General features: G+C 55.1%; 1 protein-coding gene across 1 annotated transcript in view; it reads right to left on the reverse strand.

Moving 5' to 3' along the window:
• The window catches only part of SLC16A2 (solute carrier family 16 member 2), a 49,530-nt gene extending 24,348 nt beyond the window's left edge, over window positions 1-25,182 (reverse strand). The window contains exon 1 of the mRNA XM_062584899.1: window positions 24,837-25,182. Coding sequence (XP_062440883.1) covers window positions 24,837-25,182 — 346 coding nt within the window. The remainder of the gene's footprint in view (window positions 1-24,836) is intronic.
• Between the last annotated feature and the right edge of the window lie 234 nt (window positions 25,183-25,416).

Genomic DNA, 25,416 nt, shown 5'->3' on the forward strand with positions numbered 1-25,416 from the left:
TCCAATCTAAACCATTCTGTGATTCTGTGATTCTGTGATTTGGAAATCATCAGTGCCAAGAGAACGTTCTGCAAGACATGGTCATCTATCCAAACCCTTGAGTGCTTTCAGGCTGGCTGTGTAATCATGCTTTGTTCTAAAACACGCAATGTTTCCCTTGCACAACATCTTAGTCCACAAAAGACAGTATAGAGCTGAGAAAGGTCAGGAAATCATAAAATAAAAATAAAATCCCATGGGTAAAAGGCTTCAAACAAGGCACCTCTGGAACCGCTGCAATAAGCAAACCTGACCCATCTGCAAACAGGGCGAGAATGATGCAATAAGGCAGGACAAGCAGGCGCCAGCCTGGCCGGGCCAGGACACAACCAACCCCGCAAGGGGCAGACTGCCAGCCGGCCCCAGCCCAGGACCGAGACAGGAAAGCCAGGTTACAATCCCAATTTCAGCCTCAGGATCTCAGCAACATCTTGGGCAAGAGGCTTTAGCTTCCCTGACAGTCGTTTTGTGGCACCTGTAATACAAGGCCTAGAAGAGCGTTGCCCCTTTTGGGGTGCCTGCGACCCTTTAGGAAAGGAGAATACCAGCCCCTTCAGCTCTGGTGGTACCTCAACACTTCTGCTTTGAGCCCCGCATTTTGCACAGCAGATGTGGGAAGCTCACCTGCACTTCAGCTCACTGCCAGGAAACCCACGCAAATCATTTTTATAGCATTTCCTTGGAAAACAGCAGCTTTGCATTCTTTCTTTGTGATCCCTGCCAGAAAGCAGAGGTCATGGCTTCCTTCCAGAACACATCAGAGAAAATCGCAAAGCAAAGCTGCATCTCCCAGGCCCAACTGAGCCAGGGCAATGAGAAATGGGGCCTTGTTATATCAAGGTCAGTGGTTCATCTCCCAGCCAGGTGCAGCACACACTGAAGACACTGTACAGATCTCCATGAGCAACTATTCCCAATGCAAAACTCAGCACTGAAACCTTCTTTGCATCTGCATCTGCCAGCTGGTGAAATTACAGCCAAGCCCCCAGCTATAACACGGCTGCAGAACCTCAAAAATCTCCAATGATACTTAGTGGTGAAGCAGACGGGAAAGCATCTGGGGGGATTACAACACTTCACAAGCGTGGGCAGAAAATGGGAATGCAGCTGCTCACTAGTCAACGGCATTTCCTGGCTGCTGACAGGACGCAGGTTGGGTACCCCTCAGGAACTGCAGACCCCAGACTGCTCCTTCCCTTGGAGAACAACCAGGTCCTTTCTATCTCCCCTGCCCACTGGGAAACCCTGCCTGTACTGGGTTTGGGAATCCACTGAGCAGTCTGCTTGGAGGATGGAGTGAAAAACGATGCTTTTTTCCCCAAACTCAAAGAGACAGCAAGGTTTCCCTCCTTGCCAGACCTCTCCCAAGCAATCTTCTGTTTTCTGTTAAAAGAGAGAAAAAAACCCTTCAGCTCAAGTCCACGTTCTTTCCCACTACAGCTCCCATAGCTCTTGTCAACATTACATGAAAAAGGAGTAGTAAAAACATCCAACCTGCTTCTCTATGATACAGTGAAATACATACTGTCAAGAAAAATAGAGCAGGAGTTTGGTGGGCCAGGGAATGGAAAATGACACCCCTGTTCTACTCTTAAATTTTTTACATAAGAAGTTTTCAACCCAAGTTGCTGGCATGAGTGGGATTTATCTCAGCTGAATTCATTCCATTTGCCAAGAAATAAATAGCTGTTAAATGGAGGAAAAAAAAAAAAACACACCCTTTTTTTCTCAAAGGGAAAACAAAGACGCTGGAGAGAATCAATAGAAGTAAAATCCTACATTGGTCACAGACTCATGCAGATCTTTATTCCCCTTCTGACTGGGTACTTGACAACCTTCTCTTTCAATTAATTAAGGGATACTTGGAAAGAGAAATACTTCCAGCCCTTTGCCAGTCCTGCCTATTAACTGAAAGAGTCACGGCATACTTGAGAATAAAACCAGAATGCTCTCCAGAGTTCATTCAGCTCCTCCTTCTGGACTGGATGTAAGTGGGCAGCCCAGGCGCTGAAAGCACCATTTTTCAGACCAATAGGTGCCATTGCCGCACCTCTATGTCCTGTTCCCATCCCTGATTGTACTAAGTCATCCCTGGCAGTCATTTGTCCAGCCTTTTCTTAAAATCATCTGGTGGCAGTCATTTCAAGCCTTCTCTAGACAACCTATTACAACATCTCGCTACCCCTGCAGTAAGAAATTTTCTCCTTGAAGTCTAACCAAAATGTTCCTTATTGCAAAATTTAAATGTATCACTTTTTAACCTGTCCCTCACTGGACAACACAATGGTTTATTGCCTTCTTAGTAACATTTATGGAGCTGAAGGCAGTTACATATCCCCTCCTATCTTCCCTTCTCTGGCAGGAACACCACCGGCTCTTTCTGCCATTCCTTCTCGGCCATGGTTTCTAGACAGCTGATCATTTTTCTTTTTTTCCTCAGTTCCTTCCAGTTGGCCCACATCTTTCTTGATGGATGGTGCCCAGCAGAGACGCAGGCCCCCCACAGTGGACTGCTTCCCAGGACCAGTCCCATAGTGGAATGGCTTCCCATGTCTTGTATACGACTCCCCTGCTCACATTTTTCAGTGGATGGTTCACTTTTTCACTACAGTGCGACATTATTGACACGCTGATCAGCTGCTGATGTGCTATAAGCCCAGCTCCCCCCTGGACTGTTTAATAATTAATCATCCCTTGCCTCTTACTCATTCCATTGACACTCCCTACTAAGGTATAATATTTTGCCTGGTTCTTGTCAAATCACATCCTATTAGTGATATGATCACATCCTATTTGTAACTGAGCCATTTCTTTGATTTGCCAAGATCATTTTCTGCTCACATCCTGTCTCTCAAAGTGCTTACAGCCCCTCTACTTACAGTTCATCCAAGTCATTAATGAAAATACCTCATGCAGAAATGCTGCTCTGGAAGATTTTTCCCTGTGTTCCTCCTTAGTGCCTACAGCAGAGATTTTATGTCCTCCTACAGCAAATAATTCTGAAACCTACTGCAAATCCCAGATGCTGAGGGCAGGGATTTATATAGCCCAGGCTTCATCTCCAGGCTTAGATATGTAGACTACGCTATTGTATTTCCACTGATTAGAAACCCAAATACCCAGAGGCCACAAAAAAAGTGACATCATGAGGATAAAGTAGGACCTTCAAACAGGGCAGGAGAGATACTGGCTTTAGACCCAACCTCCAGCCCTCATGAGCTATTCATGCGGTGTGCCATCACACCAGATCTTCCCTGGTGGACTCCAAGGGAGTCTCTGTAAGCTGATACAGCTGCAAGTCTGCCAACACTGCATGGAGAGAGAGCTTGAAGGAGGAGCCTGTGGAAGGGCAACATCCCTCCAGCCTAAGCAGCATCCTGCTTCCTAGGGACTGTAACTTCCAAAGTGTGCCCTGGGTAGACATGTGCTATGAGACAGTTCCCTGAGATGGTGGCAGCACTTGACCGAAGACGGGACTGAGTTATAGAAGGAAATGTGCCCTCTTTAAAATAATGCAACTTCAAGCTTATATTTTCTTTTGCAGTAACCTTTTTTTTTTTTTTTTTTTTTTTCCTTAACCAAGAGCACAGATTTCTCCTACATGGACATCATATTCCTGAAATACATGGCCAAGCCCTACACTAGGGCAGACAGGCACAGAACGCCTGCCTGCTTTGGCTTTTCAGGCCAACCTCTCCGCAACCGTGACATTCAGCATCCTCAATTTCCTCTTTTTGCACACTAGTCTCCGGAGAAAACTCACATTGGCAGTGCCAAGAGCAAATTGGGAGAGTTTATTTTGGGTCACTTTTCAATAAACAGTCTGTAAAGGCACTTCAGAAAAAAATGCAACCAGAAAACCTCTGATTAATGAGTTGCAGCTGCAATGACCCAAAATCATCATCGTCCTGGCTCCACGACTGGCTCCTGCTGTGCTCACGCAGGACAGCAGCCACTCGGGGAGTGCCATGGGCCTGTTCCCCATTTCTGCAGGGGTTACACAGGAGTCGCAAAGCCAAGGCAGCAGGGATGCGGCGGCCTGGCGGAGAAGCTGAGATGTCCAACTTTTGAGGGAGGATCACAGCCACTCTTGGCCACATGAGCTAAGTAAAACGGGGAAGAGCCACCTGCCTCAAAGGCAGAGAACTCTCCTCGTCCCACCAGCCTACAGCCAGGGGACATTCCCAGAGCTGCTTGATGCACACCACCTCCGTCGCTACGTCTCGGACCACTCGCAGCCCGCTGGCCGTGTGCTTGACACACTGAGGACTGCTTGGGAAGCCGGCAGCGGCTCAGCCGTTTGGACACTACTTCTAGCAATTCTGCAAAATCCAGATGAGCGCATTTCTGTCTGCCTGAGCAGGCAGCGGAGCCAAAAATCCAGCGGGCTAGTTTTCCTTCCCTTGAGGCAGAGCAAGTGGATCATTAAGCAAGAGGCCATACCTTGCTGCAGAGAACATTTCCTTGAGCGCTGGAGACGGGATGGTGAGCTTTCCACGGGACACGCGTTAGCAACCTGGCAGGCCCCCCAACCTCATCCTGTGAGAGGGGAGGTCTAAAGGTTACTTCTACTGCATGCCTAAAATAGCAAACAGAAAACTCTCCCCTTGCAAACCTCATTTCTTTGTTTCCTGGCAGTGGTGCTATTCAGCCTGTCCTGGGCCCAAGCGGAGCTTGATGAGTGTCGCTTGCTTGTGGTGGCAGGGCAGAACTCCAGGGCAGGAAGGAAGCTGCTCCCTGGGAAGCAGCTTGACTCCTCCATGCAGAGAAGGAGGGTGTGACGAGGTCTTCGCTCCTGTCCTAGCTGTAGCCCCTTGGTGCTGACCCCTTCTCACCTCCAGCCTGCTCCTAGTACTGCCTTTTCGGGCTTGCTGCATGCTTGGCACAGCAGAGATTCGAGCCCTGACCAGGATCTCAAGCCCCCTCGACAGATCAGGATGTGGCCAATGGTTGGAAAAAAAAATGCAAACCCCTCTTCCTGTGCCTGGCGTGGCCAGAGTGGCCTCCCTTTGGTGGCCTTCAGGGTCTATTCCCCTCACCATGTGAGCCATTCCCCGTGATGCCACCTTGCCAATTAGAAATGTCTGAAGGATGCGTCCACCTGAGCTTCAGCAAGATGCTTTGCTGCTGTCAGTGGGGGCTGCCCTCATACGATATCCGCCGCCATGCAAACATCCGCCCCACTGGCAGCTCTCTTTTGAATGCAAGCATCCGTTTCCTGTTTTGGAGTGCTCTCTGGGCACCCATCTCCCCAGCGGCCACGCACATGCGTTGTTTGGCGCAGGATAGGAGCCCACCGGGCAGCCTTCCTCCACCGGCTCATGACAGCAAGCATGCCGCGTGCAGGGCAGTGCTTCAATGAGGCACCAGCACCTAACAAAGTGTGGGAGACTCACTATGCTGGTCCAACTGGAAACTCTCCAGCAGGCAGAGAGGAGCACACGCCACCAGGGTGGCGGGCAGCCCCGAAGGGGATGCCCTGTGCTCATACTCTGAGCTTGTGTCCAAAGCAAATGGTCTTCAAGGGACTGCAGGGAAAGAAGCAGAAGTTGTGATGGAGGTACAAAGCTATGCTGAGACATGAGGGCTGCCTTGGCAGTTTTCTCCCCAGGAAATGGACTATTCCTTTGGATTAAGTTGGAGAAAAGTGAACCAGCACAACATTTTTGCCAACGTTAGAGCATTTGCTGCTGGGGTGCACAAGGCATTTCTGTTCCTGCCTCTCCTTCCAAGCAGCGCAGAGCTTGGAAACGCTCCATGTTTCAAAGTCCCGTCCAACAACAGCTCTGGTATTAGTCCATGGACATCCCATTAGGCACCACCTGAACACTAGGCAAAACGCAAATAATGGTGACCTTCGTTTTACAGATACGACACTGGGCAACCAGGCGCGTTGCTCGGACTGGTGGCAAGGTCCACAAGGGCCCAGGCGTCCTGCCTCGCTCTCGACAGCTTTCTTCCTCAGCTAAACCCATGGAGAGCTGCCTTGCAGACAGAGCATTATCAAAATATTTCAGTTACATAACTTATTTGCTTACAATTAATGAGGCCCTGAAGACAAGGTCTGCCCAATAAAAGAGGATGTGTGTGTCTATAAATATGAAAGGAAAGTCTACACAGCAGCAACAGCTGCTCCAAGCGCTTTCCAAAGGGAGGCCTCTCTCAAGGCTTCGCGAGCCGTCTTTTAAGTTGTTTTGCCCCCGAGCTTCATTCGTAAATGAAGTTAACACCTAATTTTAATGGACTGTTACACGTGGGCTCTGGGCACGGCTTTGCAGAGCCCATGCCAGCGGTGGGGCACGTCCTCTTGCACCAGAGCCCGACGGGACCCCATCCCAAGGAGCCTCCCAAACCCCGTCGCCCTGAGCTGCGCGTGTGCAGCGAAGCAGCTCACGCGGCGGAAAGACCCGGGCTCTTCTCCTGGTGACCGGCAGCAAGTTATTTCCAGCTCCCGGGCCACAGTTTGCCCCATCTCTACAGCAAGGAGACACTTACACCGTCAGACACTGCTTCTGAAGTCTACTGATGGGAAAAAAAAATCCCCAAGCTACACAAGACTTGCCTATTATCATTAAACCAAATAGCCAGAGGCCAAAAGAGGAATGAAATATCCCCGTGATTTTAATCTCTTGTTGTTTCCTTGTATAAAAGCATACATTTTAGAACACCTGGATATCTCAGAAAAATACACCACGCTGCAATTAAGCAAATCCAACAGCTAAAAGAAACCAAAGCACACCAATAATTTTTCTTTTTCTCTTTCTTTTCTTCTTTTTTTTTTTATTTTTTTCCCCACAAAGGAACAGGCTATACCCCCTTGCCAATGCTGTGTTACTTTTGGCTGACCTGCTCTCATCTGAAAGCTTTTCAGACACCCAGCGGGTTCGGCAGCCGCTCTGCAGCGCTGGCACCAGCCAGGGCTACCCCTGGGAGCGGCACGCGGCGGGAGCAAAGCCACCGCCGAGGCGCCAGCGTTCCCTCGCAGGGCGGCTCCCCGCGCTCACTTTTCCATTAGCCGAGCGTGCCGGTCGCCTGCATCCACAAATTTATATACATACCTATATGGTATGTATATAAATCAGACATACATACCTATATAGTATGTATATACTCACCCACATATATAGATCCATGTGCATGAATATATGTGCATATATATAGTGTATATATACATATGTGCGTATATCTATGTGCATATACATATATGCACATATACATACATACACATATACTGAAAAAGCGAAACCCTGAGGGCTTTGGCCTACAAAGCGTCCGTGCAAAGACCAGAGCGGCACTTTCCCTGAGCCGTGCAATGTTTAATGAGAGCGAGGGGAACTGGGGACAGCCCTGGCGTTTCAGCGCCTCGGCAGCAAACCGGTTCAAACCCGGGTGAAACATTAATGCGCTTCCCCCCGAGAAACGTCTCCACTTTCTGCTGCATCAAGCGCTTTCAAGTCGCAACCAGGAACGGAAGAGGAGGTTCGTGAAGGTTTCTGTGGGTTACTGCGTGGGTTTGGCCCTCCTCTAATCCAGGATTAAAAGCCATACATCCCACCGCCACGGTTAGGGACCGTCCTCTTCCTTGCTGTGAAAACACTGCGTTTCTGGGGTGGATGTAAGAAGGAGCAGGCAAATTACCCTATTTCAGCAAATATCAGGCATGCGATTGGTCTTGGTCCAGTTGAGTCGCTTATCTTCAATTCCTTGTGTAAAGTCAATCCATCCCCCTACGTCTGCGGGGAAGAAGCAAGGCCAAACGGCCTCAGCTGTGCACAGCTGAAGCCTGCCAGGATTTTCAGGGAACAAGGGCCGGCAGCGGACAGGGAGGGGAGTCCTGCGGCGCCAGGGCGGCCACAGCCCGTGGGGGTGCACGCGTCCATGCGTGCAGGCCACCCACTCCCCAAGGTTTGGAAGGTTGGTGGGATCTCCACCCTCCCACTTGCCCATTTTCCAGAAGAAGTACAGAAGTGCTGCTGTCTCCCTCTTGCAGAAGGGAAACTACAGGGAAATAATGGTGATTTTTGGAAACATTCGCAGTCCCGGAGACTGCAGCAGAACAAGAAGCAGTAGCTCAACCCAGTTCCAGTGAAACCACTGATTTCAGCTTCTCCTTCCCCATCCTCTTCCTCTGAAAGGACAATTATGACTTCCAGCATGACAGAAATGAGGATCTGAATGGAGATTTGGAAAGTCTGCCTTGGAAATTCACCCGAGAGTATCGCTTTGCTGGCTAAATCCCACCGGCAGTATCACAACAGGTCGCTGGGACACGTTCGGTTCAGATGCCAGCCTGTTTCGGCAGGATCTCTGCTCCTCCACACTGCTATCAAGAAAACCGTGCTGGCAGAGGGACGTATTCTGCCTTTGAAGAAGTCACCTGCTCCTGCTGCTTAAACCAACAGCTCGGGCAGTAATATCAGACACAGGTCTGTGGAGAGGAGCAGAAATAACTCAAAACGAATGGAGAGGTGCCAAACCCGCCTCGCTACCATGGGGTGGGAGGAGGGAGCCCCCCAAATGGGGGTGCAGGCAGCCCCTCCGCGCAGGTCGGCTTCTCCAGCATGCGCTGTCACCAGCCCATTTATTTAAAGGGCTATTTTGCACTGCTGGAATATAGCAGGAGCATTCAGGCCACTGGCTGCAGCCCTCACAATAACGTTCAGATCTTGGCCTCTGCGGTCCGTCCTACTCCCGCATCCCCGGGGAGAGGGAACATAGACACTTTTTGTTTTATAGCTTTTTAATGAGGTGTCACCAAATCAATCAGTAACTGCTTGTCCACTGGGAGACGTCTCAGCTCAGCCGCAGGGCTTTTCTGACAGCCTGCGCTCTGCAGCAGCGGAGCCCCGCCGCTGGAGCAGCTCTGCAGCAATCGCACGTGATTTGGAGCTGAAATCACCTTAAAACAAAGCACACATGTTGCCCTGTGCTGCTGCTCAGGATGCCCGGAGCAAGACCTCCGCCTCCTATTGCATCTCCTGGAAGAAAGCCAGGATGGGAGTGGAGACAGGTTGGCTTCTCAGCAACAAAAACAGCCAGACTGCTGCACTGACCAAGGACAGACGCAGTGACGCCAAGATGGCAAAGAGCATGGGAACCCCTGCGACGAGGATCTCCGTACGGCAATGCTGCATTCAGCACTAGGTTTGACGGGGCCATGAAAGTTAAGTGACTCAAGGATGAAGGATAGTCATAGAGGCGTAAAGGAATCAGTCAAGGGGAAAGCCAAGAAGATCAGTGGGCAAAGTGAGGAGGAGAGGCCATGCAAGACTAGTGGTGGCTCTTGCTGAAGCCACAAAGCTGAAATCTTGGTGCCTGGGAGGAATGAAAGGCCTGGAGTTGTTTCACGAGCCTTTCCTGGGACCACCAGAGCTCCAGAGGAAACTGCTGATGGGGTTACCTCCACATGTCTCATTCACAGCCACTGACACTCACAAAGACACTTGGATCAGCCGATCAGTCACCTGTGGGGACCCTGCATGCAGCCAAGCTGGTTCGGCTGCAGCTCAGCACAGCTGTGGCTGGTGCTCGGTAGCCTCCCGACCTGCTGCCAATCCCACCCGAACACCAGGACAACTGCTCAGTCCTGGCTGGACATGTAAAAGCTGAGCTGATTGGAGATTATGTGACATGTATATAGAGAGAGACTTAGTTATGTCTAGTTTGATAATGAGACTAAGACCAGCTGCATCGTGCTTACCAGTTTGGCCATTGCATATGAGCCAAAACTTATTCATTCATAAGGGAACATAAAAGGAGATTGACTCATCATCAGCCCTGACTAATAGGGAAAACCATCACCAATCTTGTGAACCATGTATAATGAAGCAACTTGTCAAGCTCTTTATTACTCTCCTGAATTTGAATATCCAGGAGGGCTGCTGGGATGGTGGAGCAGGAGCAGGGAGGGGGTGATGAACTTCTGCGGGTGCATCTTCAAGGTGCCTCTTGGGAAAAGCAACCCCACGGATGCAGATGAGGAGCCAAGCTGCACCAGGGCAGGCTGCACTGGGTTTGCACAACCCAAGAAAGTCTCCTTGCCCCCCCCATGCCCTAGTCCCCATCTGCAGCCAGCATACCTTCCCGGCCTCATCTGGAGAGGCTGCTCCACCACTCAGTCTTCCCAGGATGGAGCTGAGGAAAACTAACAGCCACAGGAAAACCACACAAAGCCAGTTGCTCTGGAAGGCAACAAAATACCCACCTACTCTAGTCTGACTTTGAATCAGCATAACTGAAGAGGGTGTGATATAAATAACAAAAAAACCCAGTTATCTTATGCTAAACAGTTAGAAGTGATGCTAACATCACTGGACAATGTCTCAGATAATTCCTGAAATTTGCAACAAGAGCTTTAGAAGCAGAGGAACTAGTAAAACCCTCTAAGATGTTTCTTTTCTTGCTGTGCTGCCTGGTTTTATTGTTTCAACAGCTTTTTGGATTATTTTTCCCCCTTCCTTTTTTCATCCTCTGATAAAAGTCTAAGCAACAATCTCTCTTTTAAGAGAAAACGCTCTCAGACACCAATTCGGAGAAGTTCTCTCTAGCTGCCTTTTCATGCAGCGTGTTTCATTTGGTAGGGCAAAAATCGCTGCCTGCCTCGCTCGGGGTGGCACCGCAGAAGCGAAGGAGAGAGGCCATGCATGCATGCCAGGGAAGAGGCTTTGGCAACTGTGTTCCTGGGAGCTGAGCAACCCACCAGAGAGGTCTGGGAAACGCAGCCCCAAGGAGAGAGTCAGCGAGGAAAGATCCTTCCAGCAGTTTCTTCAGAAGCCGGGAAGCTCCTAGTGGTGGGATGTATCTTCTTGCTGGGCATTTGCTTGGTGCTAGGTAGCTACCAGGCAGTGAAACAAGGCAGCCGAGCTGGCTGCTGAGCCAGAAGAGGGATGGGAGAGGGGAATGCTGCCCAAAGAACAGGGAAACTGAAGCTCTGAAATTAAGATCTGGGCTATAAGGATTTAGTTTGACATTGGTACCAGGGAGTTAATCGCCAACCACAGAGTTCACATCAGGACCTGAAATACCTCCACTTTGGAGCTGTTTGGCTGATGATCTGAAGCAGGGTAGAGTTGAATGGCTTAAAAAACAGGAAAAAAAGCCATCCACCATGATATATTATCTTTTGGCAATGCATTTGATTTTATTGGAATCTATTTGAATTAAGCCCTTCAGGCCCTCTCCCAACCAAGCGAATTTAGAAGAGCTAGAGCTGGAAAACCAGACGCAGCAGATGGTGGAAGCCTAATGCAGCCTGGCCAGAGCCAGACAGGACTATGAGCAGTGACATGCTCAGCCAGAGAGATGTGCCCCACCACATGCATGGGGGGCATGGAGAGCCCACCAGGCACCAGCCCCTACCTCCAGTCAGCTGGACACTTGGGTTTCTCCCCAGACTGGGGAACCATGAGATGCACCTTTCTCCTTCAAGGAGCATGTGCCTTTTTGCCAAGGAACAGAACATCTGTGGCACTTGTTTGGGGCAAAAAACATCTGTATCATGTGCCAGTGAGTATCCCTGAGAGATGACGGTTTACCTTGGCATGTATTTTACTAGCCAGTCAGTGATAGCACAGCGCTGAGGAGCAGCCCAGGAGTTCACAGTACTACCAAAGGGGCTCCCCAGTGCTTTGCACCCTTTGGTGGAGATTCATAAAGAAGAGAGGTTCCCACACACGGCGTGTTGCTCAAGTGCAGTTTTCCTGCTTGCAGCATGGTCTGGAGGAGGGACATGCCCTGCGCAAAGCTGCTGGTGATTTTCCCCACACAGAAAATGATGCAGGCCTCGTACATGGAGAAGGGGCAGTGGAGATACAGCCTGGTTCCTATCACTGGCTCCATCACTAACACCTCAGGGTGCTTAGCCTCCCCTCAGCCTCAGTTTCTCTCTTCCCCTCCTTGATTTCCAAAGGACAGTGGTACGACCCAGATCTCCATCAGCAGGACCCAGAACAGCTAGTGAGAAGTGGCAGGAGATGGATGAGGAGACCACCAACAGCCCCAGGTAGCAGCCAGCCTTTGCAGACCTGCTTCTGAGCTCCATGAGACCTGGGGAGCCTGACAGGAGTTGTTTCATCTGCAAGATATGTTTATTACTGTGGGACCTGGGCAGGTAGCAACAGACACACTGAGTCCGGCCAAAAGCTCCTGAAGAGTCAAAGCACAGGTTAGAGAAAGAGAAAAAAAGTCCTGCTTTGAGGCAGGCATTTGTTAGGGCTTCCAAAGCAGCTGGTACCAATGGGCTGGGGGAGGAAGCCACGGCTTGTTTCGCTCTCATTACACAAGACCACACGTTTTGGGAGCGTTTTACTAAGCTGGGCTTGCTTGCCCTTGGGCATTTATTCACTCCAGCATGGTGAGACCAATTCAGTGTGGTCTCCTCCTCCAGCCCAGTGTCGTCCCCATTCCCTCCACCCTTCCTTTGAAATGACGGCTCTCCCTTGAACCTTGACCATGGCCTGCTCTGCATGCAGACAACCGTGCTGCCCGGGCCGCAGGCTTTGCTGCCACCCACGCAGCCCCGGTCCTTGAAAGGGAGCCCTGTTCATCTTCCTCAAAGCAGAAATTACAAGCTGCTTTTGAAGTGGGTATTTCTCCCCGCCGTGAGCTTGAAGCCAGAAGGCACCTGCCACTGCAGTGGGACTGCCCTTCCCAAGCCAGGTTTCTCCTTGCATCTGGGACTGCCCTTCCCAAGCCAGGTTTCTCCTTGCAACTCCGCTCGGAAGGCTTGACTCATCCACGCAGTGAATCACCACTTCCCACCGTGCTCAGAGAGGGCCTTGGCATGCCACCTGCCCACCTGGTCCCAACCGGAGTGGCCGTGAAACGCCGCGGCGGCGGCTGGTAGCAGCTCCCAGCCGCCGGCACGTCCGCCGGTGCTCAGGAGAAGCGGACGATGCCCACCTCTGCGTGGAGGGGCCCCGTCAGCCGCGTCGCACGTGACTCGGTGAACGAGAGAGGAAAATCCGCGTCCAGCAAGCGTAAGGACTTAAGGACCACGCCGCGCGGATAAGCGGAGGCTTTGCTTCCTGAGAGCAGTCAGGCTCTTTCGCTTTAGCACTAAGCTCACACGCACGGACCGAGCGGGCCGGGAGACCCAGCGCGAAACCCGCCAGGCGGTACAGAAAAAGGGAAGGAAACCGCACTTCCAAGCTGCAGCGCAGAGCCGAGCAATCAAAGCACCGTCCAGAAGCAGGTCGGCAACATCCCTTTCATCCTCCGCTCCTCTCCTGTCGAGCCGAGTGCTGACCGAGTGCAAGGAAAACTTCCCTGGCGTCGGTGCAAAAGAGCCTCCGGGCAGCCGGCACGGCTTTTATTGCCCGGCCTGTTTCCCAGCTGGCAGGGCACGCGCGGCGGTAAGGGCGGAGAGGCCCGGGAGAGCGCGCGGGCTCGCGCCGCTCGGCCCGAGGGCGGCGGGAAGAGCCCCACAAGCCTCCAGGAGCGCCGCGGCCCCCCGGGTTTATTCCAAAAGAAAACACTGCCGATGCTTACCCCGTGGCAATGCTCTATCTCAACAGCATGCTCCTATTATTATATCTGCTGCAATTAAGCGATAAAGATACAATTTCCTTATCTGACGGAGCCGGGCAGGGCAGCAAGGCGAGGGCTGGCCCCTGCCCTGCTCGCACAAGCATCCCCACTGGCGCGCAACGGTAGATTTGGATTATGCGGCGGACAACGTACTCCTGCCGGTCATTTTAAAGCCTGCCTATCAAAAAGCATGTTTTCTGCCCAAATTACACCCAGTGCAAACCCAGGAGTCGAGCCTCAGCACTGGGCTTTTCCTAGGCTAAGTGTAGGGAGCCTTGAGGGATCTGCTTACAAAACGGAGAGGGCCAAGTTATCCTGCCAAGTCCTCTCTGCTCCTGCCAGCCAGCACCGAGGCTCCGAAACGGACCCGGTTCCAGCAGACCCGGGACAATCTCAAGGCAGATGGCGAGGAGGAACGACAGGACCAGCCACCAGCAGTGGGCTTCCTCGTCCCACTGAAGAAGGCTGTGATGGCAAACCTGCTCCAGCACTTGCAGCCGGTGCAGGTTTCCCTTCCCTGTAGGCTACAGCTTGCAACCAGGCAAGAGTTGGGCACCCTCAGAGCCCTCTGCCACCTTCAGACCAGCAGCTGGTCAACTCTGAACAGGGTCAAAGTACGTAGAAGAAAGAGGCAGTTTTTCCTCACCCTACTGCACTGCTTTGGGGGGCTGGGGGCCTTCAGCAGGCGCTCACTGCATGTTATACCGAGCACGTAAAAACACCGTTGAGAGACTCAAGTGCAGGCTTCTGGTTAGGCTCCTCTTCCCCAGACCTTTTCAGATCTCTGGTTCAGCATCCCAGCAGTTAATAGGCTACTTTTGAAAAATTTTCCTATACTGAGGCTTTCCCTGGGAAAAAAAAAAGAGAGGACTGCAGCAGGCTCAGCGGTACAACCAGAAACACGTGGGACTTTGTCGCACTGGGACGTCCAAGCTGGCGGCTTGGTGTTTTTATTCGTCCATTCGGGGAGCGCTCTCATGAGTTGTTCAGACTTTTAGAAAAGATTAGCCCCAGTTTAAGTTGATTTTTCATTAAACTTGCTTTCCCCCCAAATCCAATGCCTGAGCCATTTTTTTCCAGAAGGTCTTTTAGCATTTCACCTCCACGCCAACGCCGATCCCGCGAGCTTTCGGCCGGGTGGTGCTCGCCAGCCCTAGGAAAGCAAAATGAAGTCCTCCAAAGCCCAAGCAGCGCGACCCAGGGCATGCAGGGACTGCCCGGGCCGGGGAAAACCATCCGCCACCGCGCGATCTCCCGGGCAGGCTCGGCAGCGGCGCCCTCCGGCCGGGGGTCTCTCCCCGGAGCAGCCACCTCGCAGCGCGCCCGGCTCCCGCGGTGCCCGCGGTCACGAGAAAGCCCCGACGTGAATCAGACCGCGCGCAGTCTTCCCCTTTTAACAACCCGAGGTGTTACCAGCAACACCGTTACAGATTTTTATCTCTGCAGCAACGCCTTCCAAGAGCTCCAATTTGTTTTTCTTGGAGATCGCGCTGCGTGTTATTAAAGCTGACACCAAAGAGGCAAAGGAGATGTTCTGGGCCCAGAACAAAAATATCCCGTTTAAAGAGCCAGGATTATTTTCTGGAAACGGTTTGCCTTTGACTTTAATTAAGCTCTCCCCAGGCTCACAAGCTCGGCATGCTTGACTCCATGCGAGTTTAATCCCGGACAAGTTTTTCCCCACCCCCTAGTGCTCCCAGCTTCCACTGTTTACATAAAGCTTAAGAAATAAACGTGCTTTTGCGAAAATATGGGGATTAATAGCTGACCAGGGATCAAGAACATCCCACCTGCTGTAACCGGGCGAATGGGTGGTGTCCCCGCGACCGGCCACAGTCGCGCTGCGTCCCCAGGGGCGATGCACCCGCCACCCTGCTACCCCCCGCCTCGACGAAGCCGAAAGGAAGGCTTTGGGGTTTTGCAGCAAAAACGTTGGACGTGGAAAGGGCGAGATCTCTCTCTGGTGCTGGTTTGATCTACAGCGCGTCACTCAGCTCGCTGGAGCCGCAGCTCTGCACCTATTAAATAAATAAAATTAAAAAAAAAAGAGAGAGAGAGAGAGAGATGCCCCACAACCTCTTTGGCTCTCGAGTTTGCAAGCTCCAGTGAACAAGCAGCGACTCCGACTAAGGGCAATTTGTATCTGCCGAGCCTTACGCAACCTCGCCGGGCTCTGGGCTCGGCTCTAATATCAGTAATTACACCCCCCACGGTAGAAGCACGTTAGGATGACTGCAACGTTAAGCCCACAAAAGTTGGGAAATCCCAGAACGAAGCTTGTCTGGGCAACCTTAATTCATCGCCTTGTGCGTATACATTATGTAATTATAGTAGATCTTTAATCACCCACTATTTTTTCCAGAGGACCCAATTCAGATCGCGCACACGAGGTACGACGCTCATTTAATAAGCGGCAATTACGTTTTCTTCTCCCCCGGCTGCTCAGTGCCTGGCTGCAGCATGTAGCAACCGGGCGCCACGGCCAGCCCTGCAAGAGCTCTCGGTGCTTCTGGCCGGGGTTTATATAACCCTTGAAACGCCCGACTGCCCGGCGAGCGCAAACACACTCGCTCGCCCAGTGCTCCCCGGAGAGGGAAGGGTTTTGCCTCCATTTTACGCAGGGGAAAGGAGGGCGTGCAGATTAAGGCCAAAAGCCTGAGACGCTTTGCTTAGGCGCCTCCGAAGCAGGAGGTTGCAGGATCTCCCCGCTCCCAGCGGGGAAGGAAAAAAATAAAAAAATAAATAAAAATAAAAAAAACCAAGGAAACCCAACCTGCAGCTCTCACTAAGCTCCTAAATCCAGCTACAGAGCTGGGGAGGAGGCAGCGAGGAGGGAGCGCGCTCCCGCGACCGCCGCCGCCGCCCGCCCCGTCCGCTGCCCCGGCGCCCCGCGCGGCCGCTCCGCCGGCGGGTCTGGCACCGTGCAGCGCGCCGCGAGGCCGCGCCGGAGGGCTGTGCCGCGGGGCGGAGGGCGGGCGAGCAAGCAGCTCGGTGCCGGCCGAGAGCCCGGCGGCGCCGGCCGTGAGTCACCGCGCGCCGCCCGCGGCGAGGCAAGCGGCGGCTTGCAGCCTCCCAGGTCACGTTTCCGCCCCACCACCACCACCAGCACCCAGCACCCCGCAACGCTCGCCCGGCGCTCCCGCTTCCCCAGAGGGAAGCCGCAGCCTGGGATCGGCGCGGCGACCTCCTCCCAGGCGGCTGCGGGCTGATCCAAAGGGAGTCGGGAAAGGCAGCCCGGAAAAATTGCTACACTGCACGGAGCAACCGATGCATGGTGGGCTCCTAAAGGTGCTTGTACGCGCACTGGGTGATTTTAAGGAATCCGTGAATAAAAGAGGGTTAAAAAAAATAAAATAAAAGGCTGCTAATCCAAAACGTAGTTGCAACGCCCGCCGCGTCCGAGGCTGGCCCGCGGGGCGCGCGATCGGGCGGATTAAGGAGCGGCGCGAGAGGGGCCCCGCTGCGGCGGGTGGCTTCGCTCGCGGCCCGCCGCGGGGCCGCCCGGCGCGCAGGAACGGGACCGCTGCGGCTTCAACGGGCTCGCAGCACCCGGCAGGACCTGTTGTACGAGGTGCCTGGGAGACGTTCGAACCGCGGACAAATGAAAGCGTGTTGCAGCAGTTCAGAGCACACGTCATGCGGGTTTTGCAACCGCCCCAACTGTCTTGGGGTGGATGAACGGCAATAGCCCGGGGTGAACCAAGCTCCCCGCAGCGCGGCCCCAGCCGCCCGAACGCGCACGCCGCCGCCGGCGCGAGAAACGGCCCGGCGTCGAACCCAGCGGGGACGCCGTCCGCGTCCTGCGCGCCGCACACGCGGCCCTACTTTCCTCAAGGGTTAAATGCCAAGAGACAGTGTCTCCTTCTGCCGAAAGATGGAATGATCCAGCCTTCGAGGAAGGGAGAGAAAAAAATAAAATCCAGGCTGTAGTGGGTGCAGCATTTTTGTATGTGCATGATCAGCATACAGAGCGCGGGAGGGTACACGGTCTTCTTCGCCTCCATCTCCAGGGCACAAAAAAACGGGAGAAGTGACTCCCCACGAAAACCAGCGGCTGGGAGAGGCCTCGAGCGCCGAGTAGAGGCACCGGTCTTGGTGACAGGCCACATCCCGTGGTCTTGGTTACAGTCTGAAAAACACCTGCAGAGCCTCCTCTGCACCTGCTCAGCCTGTATGAGAAGCTGGAGGACTTCTTGGGCCCAAGAGGTGATGGGGAGACCATCAGAGTAGACCAAGGGATTTTGGTGAAGCCCTTCACAAAACGAGGGGATCTGTTAATTACATCTCCCCGATGCCAGCCCAAAGTGGGCCAAACCCCCAGCTACGGGGGAGGGCGCAAACCCCAGTGCTTTCAGCCATGCTGTCGTGGAGATGGAGAAGCTGCCTCCACACACAGCTGAGCTCTCCCGTTAGACTGCACCTTATTTAGGTCCTTGGGCTTTTGCACAGATGCACTGTCAATCTAGCTGTTGACATGAATTTAGCCTAGCTCTGGCAGAGATCCCAAAGAGTCACTAGAATGAAAAAGCAAAATGTTACCCGGTCCCTATATTCAGATGGTGCCAACCGAAAGCACTTGCTCCAAATCCAGAAAACAAATTCCTCTCGACACAGCAGCTACCAGCGAGCAGGTCCCACTGGGATTAGCTCCCCATTAACACTATAATATCATAGCTTGTTTACTGCCACCCATGCCCTGAGCATTAATTCCCCCCTGCTCATTGCAGGTTATGAAAACAGACTTCAGACATTCCTTCAGGGACTTTCCAAAGCACATAGGGCTGCAGAGCTAACCCAAATAGCACGGTGCTCAGCCCTGTCGATGCCGATCAGCTCCCGAACACTCACGCCTACAGCTAAGGACAGCCAGCTGCATGGTCAAAATCCAGGTTATTCCTCTTTCTGACAGCTCCCTAGAAAACCCTACAGGGAGCTGGTGTTACAGGCTCCCAGCTCTATGCAGGGCTGTCTCCAACCCATAACTGTAGCACTAGGAGAAGGTGCCCATCAGAAAGAGACACAAACCACTACAGCCTCCCAACACATCTCCAGTTTGGAGCTCCCAGGCCCACTGTTCTTACCATGTCTGAACCAAAAAACAACTCAGACTTCTGCTGAACCTCCCCACCAGTGAAAACACCCGAACTCAGCCAGGATTTGGTCTGTAAAGGGCAGTGGAGGTGCTACCATCGCTGCAAGCTTGTGCTGCCCTTGCTTCACTCTGACAGAGCGGGTGAGATCTCTGGTGCCCTGGCTTCTGGGGCTCATGGCCCTTAATCAGCTTCTTTGGGGACAAAAGTGCTCTGGCTCCTAATATCAGCGTACAGAGGAAACCTAGCTCTTCACTGAACCCTACCAGGGAAGATTAATGCCTTCAGAAAACCTGATGCAGAGGTTTGCTGCTCTAGCGTCAGCCACTGCCACACCACCCAACTTGAAGGAAACCCCTTAGTTAGTTATAAAACCCTCAAGACCTGTCTCTCCGTGAGATGAGAAGATGGCTTCTCTTCCTGCTTGCCCTACTCCCCCAGCACACAGCACCCAATGGTACCAGATGCACCAGCAAGTAAGATGAGCCTCTTCTATCAGCCCAGCATGGCTCTGCAGGACAGGGTCCTCCCGCAGCCAAGCCAGCCTGGGACCGCTCTTCCGCCTGGGCCATGGGAGGTACCACAACCCACAGGAGAGCTCAACCGACTGTATCAATCAACATGCACGATAAGGAGAGAGGGAGACAGCCACAAGCAGAAGTGCTGCCCTGAGGAGGCGGGCAGCAAGGGTAGCTGCAGGGGTACGAGGCAACACCCTCGCTAGTCATGCACGAACCATCCCACTCAACTGGAATTGCTTTCCTCCTCCCAGGGGACTACCGCAGAGATCAGCAGGGCTGCTGTCTCCTTCCAGGTAGAGAGTTTCACCTAACCAGATGGTTCAGGTCTATTTTAAGGTCCTACAACTCAACTGCCCCGGCTCGTTCCATGCTGTAGCATTGCTTGGCCTGCTTTCCGACAGTCGGGGTATGCAATCTCCAGCGTCCCCTTCCCTTATCACACCCTTTCTTAGAAAGGCCGGTTGTAAAAGATTTCTGATTTACACTGCCTCTCCTGGTGTCCAAGTCCTGCTCCTTCGTGTTAACTTGACGTATTTCTGGAATTCCCTGAGAAGGGAAAATGAAACCGCTCCTTCGTTTCTTGGTACAAGGCACTTCCACTTTCTGTTGAATTCCCTGCTGTGCTCAGCTTCTCCAAGCTGCACTGAAAGCTCTGGATGCCTTTGAAAGAGGAAACAAAGTTATTTTTGAAGAATACTTAACCAACAAAACAAGCCGGAAGATTCTGGGCGTTGACTTTGTAAAATGCTCCTTGAGATAGATGCTTGAGAGGTTCTGCTAATGCATCTATGAGCCTAAAGAGTCGATGGTTTTAGATCCCAACCTCAGATCCTACCACAACCTCTCCTTACCCAGCACAGTATCACTGGGATTTGAGGTGCAAAGAAACAGTGCTGTGCTGAACTGGACTGAAAATCTAGGAGAGGACAGCCTCGGCAACGGAGCCTAAATTTGGCATCCAAACACCTTGAGCAATTAATTTCAGAAGAAATCTTGCTGCCCAAGTGGGGAAGGGAGAAAGGGCAGGGGAAGAGTCTAAGAAACAGACAAAAAAGCAAAAATTGCACTTTATTAAGTGTAATAACCATAAGCTTTTGATTTTTTTTTCCCCCTGGTTGTCTGGAAGTTTCTGAAAAGGCCGAAACGGGCTCAAACCACGGCAAAGCTCTTTTGTTTGTTTTGCCGCAACAGCAGTGACTGAAAAAGAAAATGAACGGGTGAGGGATGACTGCGCAATCCCCGGGGAAGCGGGGCCAGAGAGACCCACCAGACATGACTTTGCACTTGCTACAGCAAGGTCAGTGGAGCTGCCACCACCTCAGTACGACGCTCGCTGGGAAACACGCCCCAGACTGAAGCGTCCCCTTCGCTGGCTGCTGGAGGACGCTTAAAAGAAAGCTAAAACCCCTTAAAACGGCATGAACGTCCCCGTGACGGCTGCTTTTCCACCAGCCCCGCGCGGTGCATTGCGTACACAGCCCGACCGTGCTGCTAATCCCGCATTCATCCTTTGCGCGGATGGGTTGGGCTTTTTTTTCCCCTCCCCTCCATTTCAAAAACGGGAAAATACAGAAAAGGTTTGCAAAGCTTTTCCTCGCTGAGGAGAAAATGGGAGAAAAGCTCACAGCGGTGCGTTTGGCACGGCCTTGCTCTCAGCCTGCAGGTGCTCCAAAGCAAACCCCGTCGGGGGTGGCGCGGTGCTCTCGCCCCGAGCGGATGGGATCCCCCCAGCCTTGAAGGTCACCCTCCAGCAACGCCAGTACCACCTCAAAACACCACCTGGGTGTACGAATAAGATTCTCCCTTAAAACAGAGCTCCTGCACACTAATATCTGCAAAGCTGCGGGCTGTTTTGCACGCCCTGGGCACCCAGCCCGGGGCTAGCAGACCTACACCGACCAAGGGCAGACCCAAGCCTGCCCAAAGGCTACTCAGGACACCTCCGGCACCTGAAACGCCAGAGGAAGGGGTATTTCAATAACTGAATCCTACCCCGAGGCATTCATTGACTTTGGGTTAACTACGAAAAAATTAAATGTAAAAAGCCTGTTTGGATAGGAGACGGATCACCCGCTGGTTACAATGGGGCACCAGGCAGGACAGCGGGGCAGAAAGGCTTGGAGGAGGACAGGCGGCAAGGACATCCTCGGTGGCCTTGGGCATCCCAGGAGGACGTCCCGGTCCACCTGGGTGGCGCCGGGCCGCAGTAAAAGCACCCGGGAGAAGGGACGGGCTCCGCGGCCGGGGCGCACTGCTGCTCCCGCTGCTGGCGGGGGCTCGGGGGCCAGCGTCACCTCCGGGGGAGCTGGGTAAGGAGGGCACATCCACAGTGCCACCTTCAGGAGAAGCCCTCCCAGGCTCGGGGACGGAGCGGGTGCCACGCTGCCTTGGAGCCCCTCAGGCTCGCTCGCCCGCCCGCGAAGGACGGGCAACGGGGACGGCAGCGCTCTGGGCACCCTTGGCACTTCCAGGCTCCCCACAAAAACCACCCGTTCCGGCCCACGCAGGCGGTGGCTGCGGTAAAACCGGCCCAAATCGAACGCCTTGGGCAAAGGTCGCCTCTCGCAGCCCGCCCGAGGACCCGATTTTGGCCGGGCCCCAAGCGCCTGGGCTCAGCCCCCGGCGCTCACCCACCGCAGCGGCAGGAGGCAGAGGGACCGAGCGCCCCGGCTGCCTCGCGTCCCGCCGGCGAGGAATTTTCCCGCGGGCATCCCTCGCCCGAGGGGCAGAGCTCGGGACCCAGCCCCCGGCTCGCCGAGACCGCGCCGCTCGCGCGACTGGAGGGAAATCAGCCCGTTCGCCCCCCCGGGGCGGCCGCTTTCCAACGTCACGCGGCGCCTCCGCAGCGGAGCAGAGCCGCGGCTTTCCGGCCGAGCGCGCTCCCGGGCGTTTCGCTTCCAGCGCCGGCGGCTTCTCCCGATGATTCCCCCCCCACCCACCCTCCCCTCTTGAAAGAAAACAAACCCAAAAGCACAGAGCGTGCCGTGCGAAAGTCCTGTCCCCGGCTTCACGCTGCTCGGGGCCGCGGCGCTGGTCACGGGCTCGTTGTTTACGTACCCTCCGCGGTATATCCCTTTAAACAAAGGCGCCTATGCATTCGACGGGGCGCTGCGAGAGCGCTTGTTTTCAAAGCCTGACCCCGAATTTGAACTCGGAGGATCCTGCGGGCCTGGAGATCAAACGCGTGAAAACGTGACCGATGCAAACACGGAATAAACCCGGATAATTATAGCCGGGCGCTGCGGCGGCTATTGTTCGCTCCGGGCCGGCGCCCGCTCCAGCGCCAGCAGAAGCAAAACCCCGCTCCGATGCAAAGCCCCTGGCCGAGAGCGGGGCCGAGAGCAAGCCGGGGAGCCCCGAGCCCGGGAGAGCCCGCTGTGCCGGCGGCCGCAGAGCCGGGCACCGGCCCCCTTCCAGCTGGCTGGAGCAGGAACAGGCGGTGCGGCTCTTTGCAGGACGGCCAGGGCGCTCAGCGCTTGCGAAGTGGCTACGATACTTTCCCGATTACGGCTGCGTGCAAACGAGCGCAGTGGGGAAATTATGCACGGGCGAAGGGGAGGGATGGCAGCGCCGGAGCCGGTGGGGTGGGAGAGGCTGGAGGGGGCCCCCGCGCTGCCCTGGCGCTGCCCTCGGCTCCCGCACAGGGAAGCTGGAGCCCGGAGATTTACTGCTGCTACCGACTGGCACATATGGTATCCATCAGGGAAGCCGGCCGAGCTCGGCCTCGCCGCTCCCGCACCGTCCGGGATGCTCTCCCGGCCGCGGCGCCGCCGCGCTGGGACTCGCCCGGCGCCCCGTATCGGCGCGGGGAAGAGGAGGCGCCGAGCCAGGCGTTTCGAGCCCCTTCGCTCTTTTCCCCAAGCCAACGGCAACCGCCCGAGCTCGCGTCCCGCGCGCGCCCGCCGCGCCGGAAGAGCAGCCGGCGCTGGCGGAGCCGGGAGGAGCCTCCTGGAGACGCCACGCTGGGCCCGCGGCTGCTACCAACGGGCCAAAGCGCGCGCTCGTCGCGGAGGCAGCCAGAGTGCGCGGCGTGGGCTCACCGCGCACGCCTACACGCCTCTCTTTTCAGAGGCCTCTGCGCGGTCAGAGCCACGCATCAACAGATCTCGGGAGTGGGAGACAGATGCTGACTCCCAGAGACTCCGTCTCGGGCACGCAGCCTGCAAACCACCCAAAATTTCATTATTTTCATTTCTTTTGTTACAGCTCCTGCCTTCACGGCTGCGCCTTGGGCTTTCTAGACAGGATCGCGGCGAGCAGGAAACGGGCACCTGCGCGATGAGTTTCCTGGAGCTCCAGCACACACACACGCACACATCTCCGGTAGCCCATCAGTCACAGGAATTAAAGTTACCCGGGCATTCCCAGCTCCGGGCAACGCGCTGGCTGCCCTCAATTACACGTGCACATCCCTTCTCCGGGAGCGATATCGCGTAGTTAATTCTCGAGCCTTAGATGTGGTATCCAGCTTGGAATTTGTTTTCCTCTTGCACATTCGCGGCCGCAGCTGACGTTAGCCGAGCGAAGGGAACGCCGGCAGCTCTGCCTCCGGTGGTCCCCACAGCAAGCCCTTAAACTCCTCCCGCACCCCCCAGCCCTGCCAGCACCTGCTTCGGTCCCTGACCATCACCGCTGTCCCACCAAAGCATCCGGAGGTACGACACATTCACTGGGAGTTTCCCCCGCCAGCGCTAAGCGCTTGTCCCTTCCCACCGGACTAAAGCAAGGTGAGCCGCGGGTTTTCCTCGGGAAGATCACTGTGATCTTTCCACTGAGAGGAACGCGATAGAGGAGGCCAGGCCGGGTGCTCGTGTCCGTCGCCAACCCGCCCTCGGGGACCGTCGCCCCGGCAGCTCTCTGCCAAGGCTGCTGAAATAGCGAGCGAGGTCTTTGCAGAGGCAAAAGCCCCTTCTGCACGTCCATGCACAACGCAGCCCCCACCTCCGCTGAGGCCTCTAGGTCCCACCAAAGCACGCTGTCACGCACTGTTTGCGGTCCTCGTTGCTGAAGACCACCAAAAATTACAGACCCTACCCCTCTGCGCAACCACACGTAGATAATGCTGCCAGGCTTCGCCTGCATAATCGAGCGGATACAATTCCTGGGAAGCGTGTCTGCAAGACAGATGCTCTCCCTGCAGCCACCCCCAAGCGCGAGCCAGTAGATACAGCAGAGACGGCACTTAAAAAAAACATAATAACAATTCTAGGAAAAAAGCCCCACAAAACAGGTAGCTCCCTCGTATCGGCTGATTCGCATTATTTTCCTTACTCCAGAGCGCGTCAGGCTGGACTGGCTGAGGGCAAGCTTTTCAGATGAATTACTTTTAATTGGCTGCAGAGTAGCTTCGAAACATCTGATACTGTTGTAGATAAATATAGTAACGACTGCAAGGGGGGGGGAGGGGGGCAGGGAGCAATCACAGTTCAATGCATCCGAGAAAACAGCTTCCTCCCGCTCAGCTGCCTGCTTCGGAAAGGGCCTGCGCTCCCGGCGGCGAGGCTGCCGGGGCGAGCGCGCCCCAAGCCCGCCGGCGGCGCGCCGCAGCCGGCCCGGCGCCGCGGCGGGGGCGGCCAGCTCCGCGGCCAGAGGCCGGCCGGGCGCCGCGGGGCAGCCGCGCTGCCGGCCGGCCCGGCGGGCTGCGCCGCGGGCCCCTCACCTGTTTTGAACTCCAGCGTGGGGTCCGTCTGTCCCGGGCCCAGGTCGCTCTGCAGCATCATGTAGAGGATCCCGAAGGAGTTGTGGATGCCGAAGATGGAGCCGTTGCACCAGGTGGCGGCGAAGACCACGACCCAGCCGAAGCCGCCGTCGGGGGGCTGGAAGGGCGCGGCGGCGCCGGGCGGCCCCGGCGCGGCCCCGGCCCCGGCCCCGGCCCGCGGTTCGCCCTCGCCGGCGCCCTCGGCCGCCGCCGGCGCCTTCTCGCCCGCCGCCGCGCCGCGCTGCGCCATCGCGGCCGCGCTCCGGCCGCCGCTCGCCGCCCGACTGCCCCGCAGCCGGTCCCACATGCCCGCCGGCCCCGCCGCCCGGCCCCCCCTTCCTTCTCCTCCTCCTCCTCCTCCTCCTCCTGCTGCTGCTGCTGCCGCAGCCTCGCTCCCCGCCTCCTCTCCGCCGCCTCCATCCTCCTCCTCCTCCATCGCCGCCCGGCCCCGGCCCCGGCCCCTACCTGCGGCGGCGGCGGCGCCGAGCGCCCCCCCGGCCCGCGCCCGCCCCCGGCGCTCCGAGGCGGCCCCGCGCCGCCG

The sequence above is a fragment of the Rhea pennata genome, chromosome 11, assembly GCF_028389875.1.
Source record: "Rhea pennata isolate bPtePen1 chromosome 11, bPtePen1.pri, whole genome shotgun sequence".
Classification (NCBI taxonomy): domain Eukaryota; kingdom Metazoa; phylum Chordata; class Aves; order Rheiformes; family Rheidae; genus Rhea; species Rhea pennata.